This window comes from Meleagris gallopavo, chromosome 3, assembly GCF_000146605.3.
Source record: "Meleagris gallopavo isolate NT-WF06-2002-E0010 breed Aviagen turkey brand Nicholas breeding stock chromosome 3, Turkey_5.1, whole genome shotgun sequence".
NCBI lineage: Eukaryota > Metazoa > Chordata > Aves > Galliformes > Phasianidae > Meleagris > Meleagris gallopavo.
The window spans coordinates 29,518,444-29,534,107 of record NC_015013.2 but is presented as its reverse complement, the minus strand read 5'-3'; the positions used below and the strand labels follow the sequence as shown (position 1 = coordinate 29,534,107).

Here is a 15,664-nt window from a genome sequence, read left to right as displayed (position 1 = left end):
TCATTCAAATATTGGATTAAATTCTGATTCAATTATCTGCTCCAAACTGATTTCTCCAACACAAATCTAAGCAGATTTTAGTTTTAATAAAACAGGAAAAACCAGAGCGCACACAGAGGGAGATGCTATGAGATAAAAGCAATGTTGGGGAAAAACAAGCCTCCAGCAGAATTCAGTGTAACCACCACTAGAATACATGGTGGTTACTGTCAGATATTAGTCACACCTGGGTCCTACGTTATGACCATTCAGGGGGAGATGAAGATCTAAATGGATGTAATGTTGTCTAGTTATCTTTAAAGATCTACCTCCTTGGAGCAGTTACTTGAAATTATTTGTTGGAAAGAACATGATAGGATCCTCACTCTTTGTCAATTGCCTTGACTTTAGGGAGCCAGGAAACATATTTTTAGGTATGAAATACCTGCTGATACTAATAATACTAATACTAATAATTACTTCATAAAGGAAGAGTACAGAGGTTTGTGTTTCAATCTAGTTGCCTTAAGGGAATGGTCTCTTCATGATAAACTGCGGCTTAGTCAGCATTTGAGCAAGGTAATGAATCCACGGGACTTTTTCTTTGTCCTTTTTCAGAGCTCTGAGATAGTCATTCACAGAGGTCAGAAATCCACCCTGTCTGGCTCAGCATTTCCAAGGATTGCACTACATAAGCTAAAATTAGTTTGAATACCTTCTGAATGCTGACTCACTCTTAAAAAAACGGAGTATGATCTTTGTGATGCTGAGTCATGGGAATTATATCATACTCCTGAGACAGATCCATCCAGTTAATTGGGGCAAACAAAAAGATGTTCAGGCTACTCCACGAAAAGCTAATTCTGAGAGAATGACTTTATGCTAGGAGATGGATGTTGTAAATAAACAGCCAGGACTAGAAGGAAAACAGCATCAACTTCCTACTTGTCCAGAACTTGTGTTTTTTTTCCAGTTCTTTTAAGTTAAGTCTTTTATGGATGATACTCTTTGTCTTTACATGTCTTCCTGTTGTACCAAATCTGCCATGGCTAGAATAATTTTGCTTTTTTTTCACCCCCCAAAAGCAACAAGTCACACAGGCTGTTGATGAATTTCCATTTAGGAACAGCCCTAGGCTTTGTACAACTTGTTTCTTACCTCACTGCTTGTAATCTACGCAGCAAATTCTGCCTATACACTTTGCATTCATCTTTCTTTTTTTTCTTTTTTCCAATTCAGATCCATTTGAATTAAACAAATAAGCTCCATTCATTACAGTTGCTTTTTGAAATATCAGTTGTATCTCATATAGAGGATTTCATTTTTGGCCCCCCAGTTCCATTGATGCAATGTCTGTAATAACATTCTGTAAGTTGCTAAAATTAACTTTATCAAGTATATTAATTGGAATTTGGATTATCAAATTGACTGATTCTTAAAATTTCCTTATTCCATTTTTCCTTTGCACTCATTGTTTGTTATGGCATCATTTGTAAAGGTCATCTTAATTTTACAGAAGATTTAGACAATCCAAGTTACATATATTTTTTTCATTTCTTTGCTGAGTTGAACAGCTCCCTGTTGCTATAAAAACCTCTCCCACAGAAAGCTGCCCTCAGTCTTCTAGAATGGGAGCGGTATATTTTGCAACCTAATTTTTATTTCATGCTTTTAAAACAAAACTGAGCTGATATCTCTAGAGGTTGGAGTCCGTTGCTGACACATCAGAGCAAAAAAACCAGAAGAATCTTCCCATGGCAACTTGCCTTGAAGCTGTCTTTAAGTGACCACCTCCAGGGGTGAAAGAGCATTTCAAACTTCTGTGGCTCATTCACTCCCGCAGCTCTCTGTTGAGGCTTCTAATGAAATAATACAACTGTAATGCTGTTTTTTGCAAATATAACACCACTCGAGTACAGTAGACAGGTCACTGAACACCCATCATGAGGCAATGACTTCCAGTTGGTTATTGTATTTCTAAATGTCAGATTTTATGTTTAAAAACCTTCACTGTGCAGAGATCCAGAACAGAATAAATTTTCTCTCGGTGGATCACCACAGGAACTCAGACATCATGTATTTACCATGTACATTAGCTTTCATTAGTTCATTTCAGCCCCTGTTGAACAAATCCCTTCCTACTGGTTCTCAGTCAGATTCAGTTACGTCTGGTTTTATCAGTGACCCTTCGAATCTTCAGCTAACAGACAAAGACATTTCCATCTGTCTTTGGATTACTCACTGCCTTATTTCTCCTCCCGATTTAAGGTTCTGCTGATGGCCTTGAGTGTTCAAATTTTTTCACATCGTTAAGATCTAACTAAGCTTTCTGCATAGTAGATACAGTTGCAGTGCTCAACAAAGACAAAAGGTAAAACTGTTAAATGAATGTTACCAAAACATTTTTCACACAATTATTTATTGAATTTAACTTAACCTTTTCCACATTCCTATTTTTATTTCCAATTGACTATGATTTGACTATCATTTGCTTTTTACTTCATCTTTCTGTGTCTTTGTCTATAGAAAAAAGACCCTTGCCCATCCGAAAGTTTTACCTAAACTACAGCAAACATATGCAGAGCACATAAATCTTCTGGGTTTCTGATTTTGCTGAAGGCATAGAATTCATCTCAGTTTCACTAAAAACAGCTGAATTTTAAGCGAGCCTCAAAGATTTTCAGTTATGCACTGAAAACAATTAGATATGTGGTATATAACGCACAGCAAAAAGCTTTCAACTGAGTTTCACTTCGATGAGACTGAATACTAATCTCATGGCAAAAAGATCTATATGGGAACCTGAAGATTGAACCTGGTGAACCAAACTGAACAGAAATTTGAGTCTCTTCATTCTGCCAATAACAAATACCATAGCATCTGCAAATCTAAATAGTGAAACTATGCCTAAAATTTACTTTTTTACATACAGGACTTGTGTTGTATTTCTGCTAGGGAGATTTTCTGCTTGTTTAACTCACATTCTGCATTGACATGGGCTGATCTCTGCTCTTTTTCTGGAGCTGCCATGTTATCAGTCCAGGTGAGTGTATTTTAGAGTTTAAGTACCTAATTTTTAGTTACTCAGGTACACCAGCTACTACCACAATGAAATAGCTCGTTTATGAAAAGAGATGCTAAACTGCTGAACTTCATGTTTGTTTTGAAACTGCCTTTTAATCCATTTTAAAGCCTCATCCAGATCCTGAAGAACAAACAAGCAAAAGAGCTGGAGTCTATCATGATTAATTACTGCGGAAATCAGTCACAGCCTAAACATGTAGTGAATGCTTAATCCCTTTTACTGTTTGCACTGAATAAGTGTAAAAGCCAGCTCTGTGGACAAACAGATACTATTTTTATTATCATTATCTTTTCTTTTTTTCTTCAGTGCTTTCTTGGAAAAAAGATACACAGTAAAAAGCAGAAACCAGACTTTTTGGTGCATGTGCACAAGGATAGGGTTGCTAACATGAAATAGCATAGGAAAAAACATAGAGATAGGAAAACACACAGGAGGTCTACTTCATATGCACAAGCCAACTAGGACAGTCAGCACGTGCAGAGCACCAGAACCACGTGGGGAAGTGGGTAGCAGCAGAAGGTGATGCCATGAGGAGGTACGGCACAGTGCATGACAAAGGGTAAGGCAAATAATCCAGTGTCAGCTCATCTTATTTGCTGAAAGTCTGTCTCATCTATTCAGTGACCACTTTGCATTTACTCTTGCCACATGCAGAAGTTCTTTTCTTAGCATGTTGGTGAAAGTGAATATGCTTTCAGCACATGCTAGTTTATAGCAATCAACTAATGCTCATATCAAATGGCTTCGATCAACAACTTTGTTAGAGCAACTCCAGAAATAAAAGAAGTTCTGTGTGATTTTTCACTCACTGTTGTTGACTTCTCTTTGTCCTAACTTCCCAGAAATGCTAAAAAGATGGATGGAAAGGTAGTCAAAAAGCCACATTTGGTGAATGACATTTAACACCAAATTCTTATATCCTTTGCGTACTTATCCATCTCACAGTAATGGCAGTAGTCCCTGCACGTAAGGAAAAAAAACTCGAGAGATCATCGCCTCTTACACATTGCATTTTTTAAAGCACGAAATCAAATTGTTCAAACTCACATGCCACAGCTCTGCCCTGTGCACACACTACAACATTAGACCATTTTATAAATGTGTGACCTTTTCTTCCCAGGAGCTTCTCCACAACCACTTCGCAATCAAACAGCAGTAGGCATTTTGCTTCAAAGGCAGCAGAAGGATGGTATGCAACATGAAAGATTTTTTAAAAGATGAAATCTCTCAAATTACTTCTTGATTATGAATAAATTCAGCTTACAGACTGAACTATTAATCTTTATGCCACTTCACAGTACCTTATGGCATTTAAGCAAGTCTCAGTTTGAAGTCTTGATCTAACTTCTTTAGTTTTGAATAAGTACTGTTATCAGAGAAGCCCTAAAGCACCATAAAACGTTCTTCTGTTGCTGCTACAGACATCTGAATTTCTCTAGAAGTTGTACCCACTGTGTACAACACTGTTGAAACAACTGTAGGAGGCATATATTCCAATCATAATTATACTGCCAAGATACTACAAGCACATGTCTGCAATAGAAGAAGCCAAATTCAAACAACAATATACACAAATGCTCGCACATTTGCTTTTTCTGAGAAATTTAATAGCCATTTACTCACATGACTTCCTATTTGCTCGTGACCGCTTTCTCTCTCTAGGCACCGCTCGCTGGCTTGGCACTTGGGTGGCGGACTTCACAATGCGATCCATGATCTCATCTGCTGCATCATCAGTTGCATTAGGTGAATCATCATTGCCAGCATTCCATGAACCGATACGACCTGGAAAAGTCCAGCAAATAAGTTGAGAAAAAGACAAGAAGAGCCTCTTGCGCCACTTTGGTTTTACAATTGGCTTTCTGGAGAATTGAAGCAGGCAGTTCAGTCACTGCTACTTCAAACTGGCCAAAGGAGAAGAATCTGCCTAACAGAGAATATTTTAAAATAATAATCTAGACTCTCTGCTGTATCAGCAAAGAACGGAGCGCTCAAATGCAATTACAACTTTCTACTCCTTTTAGTCTCAGAGTTTTATTCATGACCATACAATTGGCAAATGTCTACTACAGACTGTTTAAGAGCTGAGAATTGCTGGAGTGTTGTGTGGCCATGTTTGTCTCTGCTCCAATTACACAGAGACTAGAAGACAGGACATATGTTAGAAACTGATTCAAATCATCAGGACAGGTCCTTTTTACCGTATCATACCATACGGAAAGGGGAAAAACATAGAGGTTGACATGTCTAGTTGTCTCCCTTTCACAAGAGACAATCCACGTCCTCAATACATATGTGTCCTGGCACAACTGCACATATTCTGCTGTGAACAGAAAAGCAAGAGTCGTTGGCAAGCTGGAAAGCTAAATAAGCAATTTTGGTTAAATCCACAAATAGAAAGCCATGTCTTTCAACCCAAGGATCTGGCATTCCTTACTCCACAGAGCCATATCAGACACATCTTTTGGTTCCTTCACAACAGACTACCATTCCACATGCTTTTTCTTTTTCGAATAATTTGAAGGCTAGTATATAGTGAGAACACTGACAGCAAGCTTTGTAAAAGAGTGGGTGTGCTAGAATTGCAAGCAGCTAGAAGTCACTGGCAAGACTACTCCATATCACATTTCTGATGTCAATAAACAACAGCTTTGATTAGCACTTTGTTCTGCTGCTTTTCTCCTGACTCTCATCAAGAGCATTTCCATTATGACAGTACTCCTGACAAGCTTCTGTCTGGCTCACCCTTCCTCTGCCTCTGCTATTCTTCAGGGGAATGCAAGCTGACTCTCATTATCAGGACACACTGCTCGTTAGCAGTCAGTGGAGTACTTCAGCAGTTGGGCTTGTACAGAGCAGTTTGAATTATTTCATCTTTTTACTCTAGCTAGCTGGCTTGCTTCTGAAACTTGAGCAGTGAAACCTCCTAATTAAACAGAATCAGGGTTTAAAACCTTAATAAACTAAATGCACGCACACAGTGATGAATGCTCTGGACATGGTATTAGTGGTACCAAAAAGAATGAAGAAAATGTAAGATATCTAGATATAAGGGAAAAGAAATACAAAAACAGAAAACTATGAACTTAAATGTTGGTATTCTGCTTTACTTCAGTAGTATCCACCAGGTAGCATTTGTATAGGAAGGCATAAGGTGGAGACAAAAGAAAACAAACTGGTGATCTCAGACTCTGCAAAATGATTTAGCAACAAGGAAGTGGTTTAGTGGCTGCTCTTCTGAAGAGGTATACCAGTGAATCACGTCTTGGACATAAAGCAAAGGTATCTTATTGCCAAGAATGGTTTTATCATTGAACTCTTCTATCAGAGTATCAGGTGTTGGAAACAAAGGATTGGGTCAGGTTTTCATTTCCTCTATGTCAGCTTTTAGAAGTCATGTATGCTGACACAAGAAAGAGCAGAGCACTGTGGACCTCAGAGAAGGAGACTGGGACAGAAAGGAGGTCCGGGACAGTCCAAAGCCATTTTTTATGTCCCTAGGCCCCAACTTAATCCAGTAACCCTGCCACTTATCAAAGATCCTTTGTCTTTTTCTTACCCCTTTTTTCTCTCCTATCGTTCATAAAATGCTGCATGGGCCCTTTCTCTTCAATTTGAGTTGCTTCTTTCTCTTGCTTCTGTTCAAAGCCAGGAGAAATCCACACCATGTATATCCTATTTTTGTTTCAAATGAAAACAGGAATAGAAACTGGTGTGTGAGTAAGCAGTGAAGCTGATGAAGCAGAGGAGAGAACTTTGCTGCTCTGTGCTCACACCACCCTCCAGCACTACTTTGGCTGTATGCTCATGCTCCAAATTGCTACCCCCAATGTGCAAATACCACTGGGGTTTTCACCTCCCTTTCTGACTCTTTCTGCCATCTTTTTGGCCATGCTTCAGTGCCACTTAGGAAGATAACTGACAGGAAGCTGCCAGCACTTACCCCGGCTGACCCGGCTGCGAGTGCGAACCCCCAGCGCTGTGGTGCTCTCCCCGCTGACAGAGGAGGTCTTCAGCACAGCCTTCATGTTCTCGTGCTCTGCGGCATCCTCGGCGTACTGCAGGCCCTGGGGCTGGACTGGGGAGGAGGGTGAAGTGCTGGAGAACTTGCCAGACTGTGGAAGGAAAGCAGATTTGTGTTCTTAACCAAAAAGAGTACAGACAACGGGTCAGCCTCCAGGCAATGAGTTGTAAGAGGGGAACCCTAAATCCTTGTCCTTGCTGACAATAGAATGGTTTGAGTTGGAAGGGACCCTTTAAGGATCATCTAGTTCAACTCCCCTGCAATGAACACCTGCAGCTAGATCAAGATGCTCAGTCTGCCTGACCTTGAGTGCCTCCAGGAGCATCCACAACCTCTCCCAACAACCTGCTCCAGTGCCTCAGCCATCCTTATTGTAAAAAACTTCTTCCTCATATCCAATCTAAATCGCCCTTATTTTAGTTTGAAACCACCTCCCCTTGTCTTACCATAACAGACTCTGCTAAAGAGTCTGTCCCCTTCTTTCCTATAGCCCTGATGTGGCTTTGTCCTTAACCATAACCTTTCATTATCAAGGCAGGACTGTCAGAGCAAGCTGGTAACACAGGGGTCTCTGGTCTGCCTCTCTGCATTGCTACACAGAGAACTCTCACATTGCTCAAAAACACTGATATGTGCAGTAAACTTAAAATACATTGCCAGTAACGCTGAAAAAATCCGCGGTCCACAACCACCCAGCCAAATTATTTCATGGCCAAAACACAAAAATTGCTGTCAGCAGTTAGGAGAACAAACAAAACCTTAGAGAGATTTTGGAATCTGCCCTCTGCTTGCCAAGCCCACCCGTGACTTTGCTGTCACCACAACAACGTTAACAACAGCAACTGGATTAGCTGCACACAACAGCTCCATCAGGCACTAAAAGCAGCCCTCCAGAAATGAAGCCAGGTGAACTACAGCAGGAATGGAGGCTTTTAGAGGAGAACAGGGGCCTGCATCACTGTGCATTGGAAGCAGAAGCACTAGGCTGCTCTCCTCCTCCAGCTTCTGCCTGAAAAAGGCTGCAACAGTGATAATCACTCCGTTACTCTCATCTACAGAAAGACTACAGCATATCTGAGGTACAGTCCTAACCACAGAAACGACAGGCTCCCATCAGCAAACAGACATCAATAGATAATGCTCCTTGCTGTTTCTAGTCCTATCAGTTTTCAGAAACTGAAATATGTTTTCTTTTTCCTTTTAATCTTTCTTATTCCCACAGACCCAGCACAGATAAAAAGGAAGGTGTGCTGCATTCTGTTCCTCTTCTGCATACTAAACAACATTACTTATTAACTTGATGGTATCAAGCCAGCCAGCTACAGCAATGCAGACCTCAGAGCCTTTCCTTCGGAGAACAGTAAATTGGAGGAAAAGGCTCAGCCCTACTTTCAGAGCTTTTATCGAGTCCCCTGGGCTGTTAGGCTGCAAACTGAAAATATTTCATCTGGAAACCACCAACAGGATCATTCTATTCTAACATAATGACTTTTCGGGGTAGGACAGCAAGCTGAGTAGCAAAACAATAATCCTCACAAGGCACTAAGTTAAATATAACAGTGTGATATTTATTTTTAATACTGAGAAGTGTGTTTTGTTTTTAAAGTACTAGCTTGGAATATTTTCATGTGGAAGATGTGCAAGTGCTAGAATATCATGTGCAATTAATAGACAAAAAAAATTAGAGAGAAACTTCTTTGAAAGTACATGCAGCTTTTGCATTTAAGAATACTCACTTCTATACAATTGGTTGTAAATCTAATCAATACTGCCTTAGGAAAAGTAAAAGGATAATGATTTCAGATAACCATTAGTACTCGCACATGTTAGTTAAACTCTGGCATGAAAAGTCTATTTCTGTAATTTTCTTTCTGCAGCCCAATCTACACAGCATAAACCATCACCAGGGAGAAGCTACATAGCCAGGAGGTTTAATTTAACTTCCTAAAGTTTCAGACACTGATGTACACTGATACCCAAGCTTCAGTCTCTTGAGCAAATAGGTGATATTTTGAAACACTGAGCTTTAAGCCACATTGTTTATGTTCAGTGCCTGATGCTGAACAAAAAATGCATTGCACAATAGATGCTCTGCAAAGTAATAACTGGTTTATTATGAATAAAACTGCTACTTTATAGCTCTTGAATTATTTATTCACTCCTCAATTCATTTTAAACATCATCTTCAGGAGTAATTCATGACAAATGTATGAACTATGCCATAGCTAGCCTCTATGGTGAATCAATTATCTTGTTCACATTTCATATGGCAAAGATAACCATTAAAATTTACTTTGCATCCCTATATCTTGATGCTTTTAAACAATTTATAAAACAGGAATAGTTGGATACACACAGCTTAATGATGATTATGAAATTATCATGGAAATCCTTAACACAAATAAACTGATGATCCTTATAACGTTTAGATCACTGACTACTTTGCAGTTTAGCAGACAGATGCTAAAAAAAAAACAAATGATGAAACTTTAAATTATTAGATCAGATCAAATCAAATCAGATCAAATCAATCTCAATCAATATCAATAGGAATATCCCTATTCAAGAGAGCAGGAATGCATATGGTTAAAGCTGACTGCAAAAATGCACTCTTATGATAGAGACAAAAAGCTATGAGAAAAGTGTCATGGTTTGTAGTTCCAGTTGAGCAGATGAATTGAGCAGTCCATAGTATCTGAGTTAGAAGTTAGATGTCACAGCACACAGGGGACATGGGAATGACATGCTCTTTCAAAGAACCATACCTCGGTGTCCTCTTCTTCATCAGTCTGCCACCGGGGACAAAGGACAGGGCAGAGAAGGACAAACAGGAAGATTTAGGAAGGACAGCATGGTCAAACCACGACAAAGTAAGAGGTAACCATGGTACTGTTTATACAATTATAGGAGGCCATAAAAATACGAAACATATAAGGAATTCATTCCTTAGACAATTGACTGGCTAATGTCTTTCAATTAATGCAACACAATCATACTATAAACAGAACAGACTGTCACTGTCAGTAGAATAAGATTTCCTGTTTTTTCTTAGAGAATTTATGAACTGAAATTATTCCTAAGCCTTCATATTTCTCTCTCTCCCTTGAGTCATACTGCTGCTTGCCCATTTTTCACCTTGAGGAAACAGAGCACTAGGAAGGACACACTTTTTTTCAGCTCTGTTCAGAGCATGGAGGTCCTGCTTGCTTTCTCCCAGAGCGAGGTCAGTTTCTTGGCAATTCCCTACTCTCCACACTTCAGTGCTTGCCTTTTAAGATGTTTTTTTCCGACTTCAAGTTCCAATTGAACGGAGCACTAAAATCAAGTGCTAAGTAGTCTTTGAATACGTGTTTAAAGTTCTTCAGTAGCTGCCTGATACCAGATCCTGGGAATTACAGAGATGTAATTATCCTTTGCCAGTCAGGGCTTTCTCCCTCCATGACAGCAGGCATGTATAACTATTCGGATAGTTACACAACATAAAAGGTAATGGGCATGTCAAAATATTATGGTACATGGAGTGTTCTTGAATCTGGAAGTTTACAGGGAATTAGCAAATATTTTTCTTTACTGAGATGTAAAAAAAAACAAACCAGAACAAAAAACAAAACAAACAAACAAAAAAAATTCAAACCCTGCTTAAATGGTTCCTCAAGTGAAACAGTTTCTCAAGAATCTGGGCTGCCTGTTTCCATAACTTTCATTTAGTCCTAGAAATCGGACACATCTTTTTAACCTGTGGGTTTTATTTTGCTTCTTTAAAAGAAGCATTCCACCAATTTGCTTCCCTCCTTTGTGTTACTAATACATATTTTTGACCTTATCTCCATCTCAACTATGATTTCTGTCTGGGATTGATACATTCTGTTCCAGAAACATTCATCATTAAAAGTGAAAGCCTGATTTACTTTGGCCCTCAGCTTTGTTTCAGCACAATCTCCATAAGAAGATTAGCTGTGAGAGTGCTGTGCAGCATATTAACATTACTTTTTAAGGGTATGTTTTATTCAAAGCATGACATGCCTATTTTGCTTAGGAAACAGTGGCACTGACAGTTAGACAAGCAGATATTTTGCAGAGGGACCTTGGCAGGTATGTTCCCTATGCATTATGAAAAGATCCATTTGTTTTTCCAGACCCTGGGGAGTAGGGGGGAGGGTAGGGAGTCACACAGTAAAGCAATCCATCTGAAGAAGGCCACTTCCCTTTTGGCATGAATTAGAAACAGAAAGGAGAAGAACAGGAAGCAAGAACATGCTTGTGTTCTAATCCGTGTGTAAACCTACCTAATAATAAAAAGCAGGAGGAGAGCAAATTAAGCTAAAAAACATGCAAAAGGCACTGAAGGAAAGGTGCAAGAACAGAATACATACATTACAAACAATGTGCTCCAGACAAAAATGAATTATCTCAAGCCAAATTTTTACAGGGAAAGTCCCAGATGCTGGCTTTCCTGCCTCTTTAGTATAGCTAGAAGGTATTTATTCGCAAAGGATTTATATTAAGAGCAATGTACTCCTCTCATGACTAGTTTCCAGGACATTGCCATTCTCATCCTCAAACCCCCAACTGCTGCTTGACACCCAAAGCTGCTCAGGAGTTCATGGTCCTCTTCATGTTTTCATGTCTGGAGAGCCATTTGCCCCTAGTAAATACTGACAACAGGAACAAAGCAGCAAAATGAATGAATAGAACTTTAGTTTCAGAAAGGGAATCCACTCTCATTCAACTGTGTGCATTCTACCTTTCCTTCCATTTTCATTTCATTATTACACATACATTGAGAAATGTTAATAAATTGGGACAATTTTGACAGATGTAATAATACCAAAAAGCAATGGAACAATATTCCTAAATACCTTCTGTAGGAACAAAGTGTAAATTTTAAGAAAAAAACCATTGCTTGATTCTTCTGTCATCCACTACAAGATGTTGCAAGACAGTTTGTGGATATCTTCTCCCTTCCTTCTTCTTTCACTTCCCAACCCCTCCCATTTTTCCTCTAAGCTAGCATTTGTATGTGGTGGATTTACCATTGAAAAATATTTCTATTACATAGCAATTATGGAATTGAGACTCTTAAGCATCATAAAAAGTAGAGCTTCATAAATCTGGGAGATGGATGCTTATATTACCTACTATTACTAAAAATCATTTAAAAGCTCAGACTCATATCTACAATTCTATTTCCTCTCTCTTTTGTTTGCTTATTATTTCTAGTGTGCCTGAACTGAGTGACTGCCATCACTAGCTAAAGTCAGATACAAGTGACACAGAGTAAGCAATTTTTCTGTGAAACTGTGACCACTTGCTGTTCTCTTTTCTACTCTCCTTGATCTGTCTCCCTCTCCTGCAGGCACCTTTCTCTGAGATTTGAACTGACAGTGCCCAGCCTATTTCAGCTGCATGTAAAGATCTCTGTGGTAAAAGGCTAAAATAGAGAGGAAAATTTGCCTGTTTCTCAGCCCTATACCCTGCGAGCAGTTGCTGAAGCTGATGAAAGCTCTCCATGCACGGAGCCAGCAGACTGTCCAAGTGCCAGTACTCCTCTGCCTTCCAAGTCTGCGGGAGGCCAAGGTATGAGAGATGTGCCTTCTTGTTAAGGACTGGGATGGTTCTGGCTCACTGCTTTTCATTTTTGCTAAAATTCTTCTTCTGCCTGAAAACAACGTACTATAGGGCTGGATCTTAAGGAAACTTTCAGAAGGACAGTGAGGTAAATATCAGATAATCACAGATAAATACTTAAAATTCCACATCCCTATTCTTTTTAGCACTAGTTTCTACATTGAATTTCTTTCAAATGTCAAGATCTAAAATTTCTTCTCTGTGTTTTCTTACTAATTCAACACACTGTCAGTGCATTACTGATATACTTTCCCTTCCCAACGCAAATATAAAGCAGTAAGAAAAACAGAAACAGATACAAAGCGCAGCCAACACAACACTACAATAAGACTCCTGTTTTTCATCACTCTGCACACAAAAATCTTCCACACTTCCGACTCTAAAATTTGTTTTGAGGAAGACTTGACTATGAAGTTGTCAAAGAAAGCTGTAATGTAATTTAATTCTGTTTTACTAGATATTACAATCAAACAAATGGTTATTGAGGCCATACCACTGGGTTACAGAAAAAGTGTTTTAGTAAGAAATAATCATATGGCTACACGAGGAACTCCCTAAAAGAACATCTCTGTAAGGGAAATTTCAAAGAATGTGTTTTTTCACTCCAGAGAAGTCCTTTTCTAAGCTAAAAAGACCATTATATAATTATTAAATAGTGATAAGCAAAAAATGTTCCCTTTCAGTGGACCCAGAAGATTTAGGTGCAATACCACCTGTCGGATGGCATTCAATTGCCAAACAATACTTCTGGGTCAAGCCTAACTGCCTCTTTTCTTACATTTTCAGTCAACAGCCTTGCTCTTCACTTACCAGCTATCAACCCTCATCCTTCTTCTTGTTTGAAAGGCTATTTTCTCTCTGCTTCCTGAACCTAGCTTTTAGTGGTCACATTTCCTTTTTTCTATCACATTTTCTGCAGGAGTAGGACTTAGAGAAACTTCTCGGTTCTGCTGCAGCCAATTCTCCTAGACATGCAATACAGAAACACTATGCTACATAAGACATAAGAAAACAAGAACTCCTTTACATCTCACTACTCTTTAAATTAATAAAAAGCACTGAAGCTACCTGAGGAAAAGAAAAATTTAATTTACTAATCTCTCTGATGAAAGCTATCTTTTATCTCCTATGGAATACTGTAGAAAGACTGGGAAGCAAATGAAGAAAATTATCTCAGTTCTTCAGTGGTAGTTTTGAAAGTTTGTGTGACTGTGTTATACCCTACATGTAAAATTAAAATCCCTTCCTTAACCTGAGGCTAGACCAAAAGGAAAATCTTTGGAGATAATAACACAGGTTTAACATTCCCTGTAGATGGGGCAGATATCCAGATTTAAAAAGGATATTGCCAGGAAAGATTTACAAATGATTGTGAGTCAGTGGATTAAAAATAATCTTTATTTATATCAATTTCAATGCATACACATTTTTTGACCTAAGTTGCTGGACTCATAAAACTCCAATCAGCTTAGGCGTTTTCTTGCCAAAGGCAGAGGTAGCTTCATATGCAACGAGCTACTCTCATCTAATTGAGACTCCAGATTTGGATTTTGAGACAGTTGGAAACTTTTATTAAGTACTGGCACTTCTTAAAAGTTTATTTGGATTGAGTTAAACTACATCAACTTAAAAAAAAAAGATAAAAATAAAATCAAGGTTTTTTAGAATGCTTACCATGCTGAGAAAACTACTCTTTCTAAAAATGTCTTTGATCAAAATGCAAGAATACTTTCAGCAAAGCTTGCAGGATAACATCTACTGTGTACATAAATTTGTCAGGTTTTTCAGAACCCCAGTGTAGTCTGTTATAATAAAATCGTCTCGTCTGTGCTTTAAAGGTAAGAAAGAGTATTTTTGAGTGGACTCATATGTATATACTCATAAAATATGTCAAATACTAAGATTAAAGGCTATATACATCAAGATATTCAAAGATGAGAGAAAAAAATCCTTTTAAAATTCAGTTGTAATCACTTAAATGGCTACAGTAGTCCATCATACGTGATCTTTTGACGCCCTCACCTAGCAGCCTAATTCTACAGTTTTCATTTGCCTTTTTGTATTCTTGGCTGTTTATGTATACAGAACTCCTGGTGTCATCCAGAGATTCTGTGTACTGTTTTAGACAAACAGAGATGCTCTTTTTGGATGCATCTGGGTTTGTTCTCATTCTATAAATTAATACAAAGCAAAATGTATCCATTCTCAAGGACAAGAAGCTGTTATTTACTGTAGAAGAACTTCCTAATAATAATAAAAAAGGTTAGAAACACTTTGTATACGACATTCAATGAAAGACTTTTAAAAATTGATGCTTTGGGGAATGTATTTTGCCACTTACATCTGTGATCATTTTTCCTCTGGTCTTGTTTCTTTCCCTGTGGTTAGCTCGTTTCTGCTTCTGCTGCAGGACTCGTTCCCTGGTGGTGCGGTATTCCAGAGCAAATTCACTAATAATTTTGCAGAACTTATTGATGTTGACTTCACGTATCGCATAGGGAGGATGGCCCATAAATAACAAAAATGAGTGAAACCTGAAAAAGAATGAGTTTATGAATGCAAAGGAGAAAAATCTTTATTTATAGTTTCTAGGAAAAACAGCAGCATTTCAGTGAATTCATTTACTAATTTATTAACTTCCATAATTTCATTTGTGCTACAAAATTTTTGTGAATTCTTTGCATAACATTGTTATGCTTTATAATTAAAAACATAAAAGGGTAGTCTATGATAACTTCCCCCCATTCCAATTTCCCAGGCCGATGCAGGAGATAAGATTTTTATGGAACTCTATCTACTTCATACGACTAATTTGGCATGTGAACAACCGACTTCATTTCAGCTATAGAAAAAAGTATTTATTAAGTTTCAATTCTATTTATTTGTATTAGGCAACTTCAAAGAGGCTGTTATGATGTCGGAAAAAGTCTAGACAAGAAGAATGCAGA

The 15,664-nt window shown here is 38.4% G+C and overlaps 1 protein-coding gene across 12 annotated transcripts in view; it reads right to left on the bottom strand.

Moving 5' to 3' along the window:
* The window catches only part of FHOD3 (formin homology 2 domain containing 3), a 370,085-nt gene that overhangs the window by 13,665 nt on the left and 340,756 nt on the right, over positions 1-15,664 (bottom strand). For 7 of the 12 annotated variants that reach the window (XM_010708572.2, XM_010708574.2, XM_031552795.1 and 4 more), the window contains 4 exons: positions 15,058-15,250; positions 9,854-9,877; positions 7,008-7,179; positions 4,688-4,849 (listed from right to left, as the gene is read on the bottom strand). In XM_010708572.2, the coding sequence (XP_010706874.1) occupies positions 4,688-4,849; positions 7,008-7,179; positions 9,854-9,877; positions 15,058-15,250 (551 nt within the window). The other 5 variants (XM_031552792.1, XM_010708581.2, XM_010708582.3 and 2 more) reach the window with 3 other exon arrangements.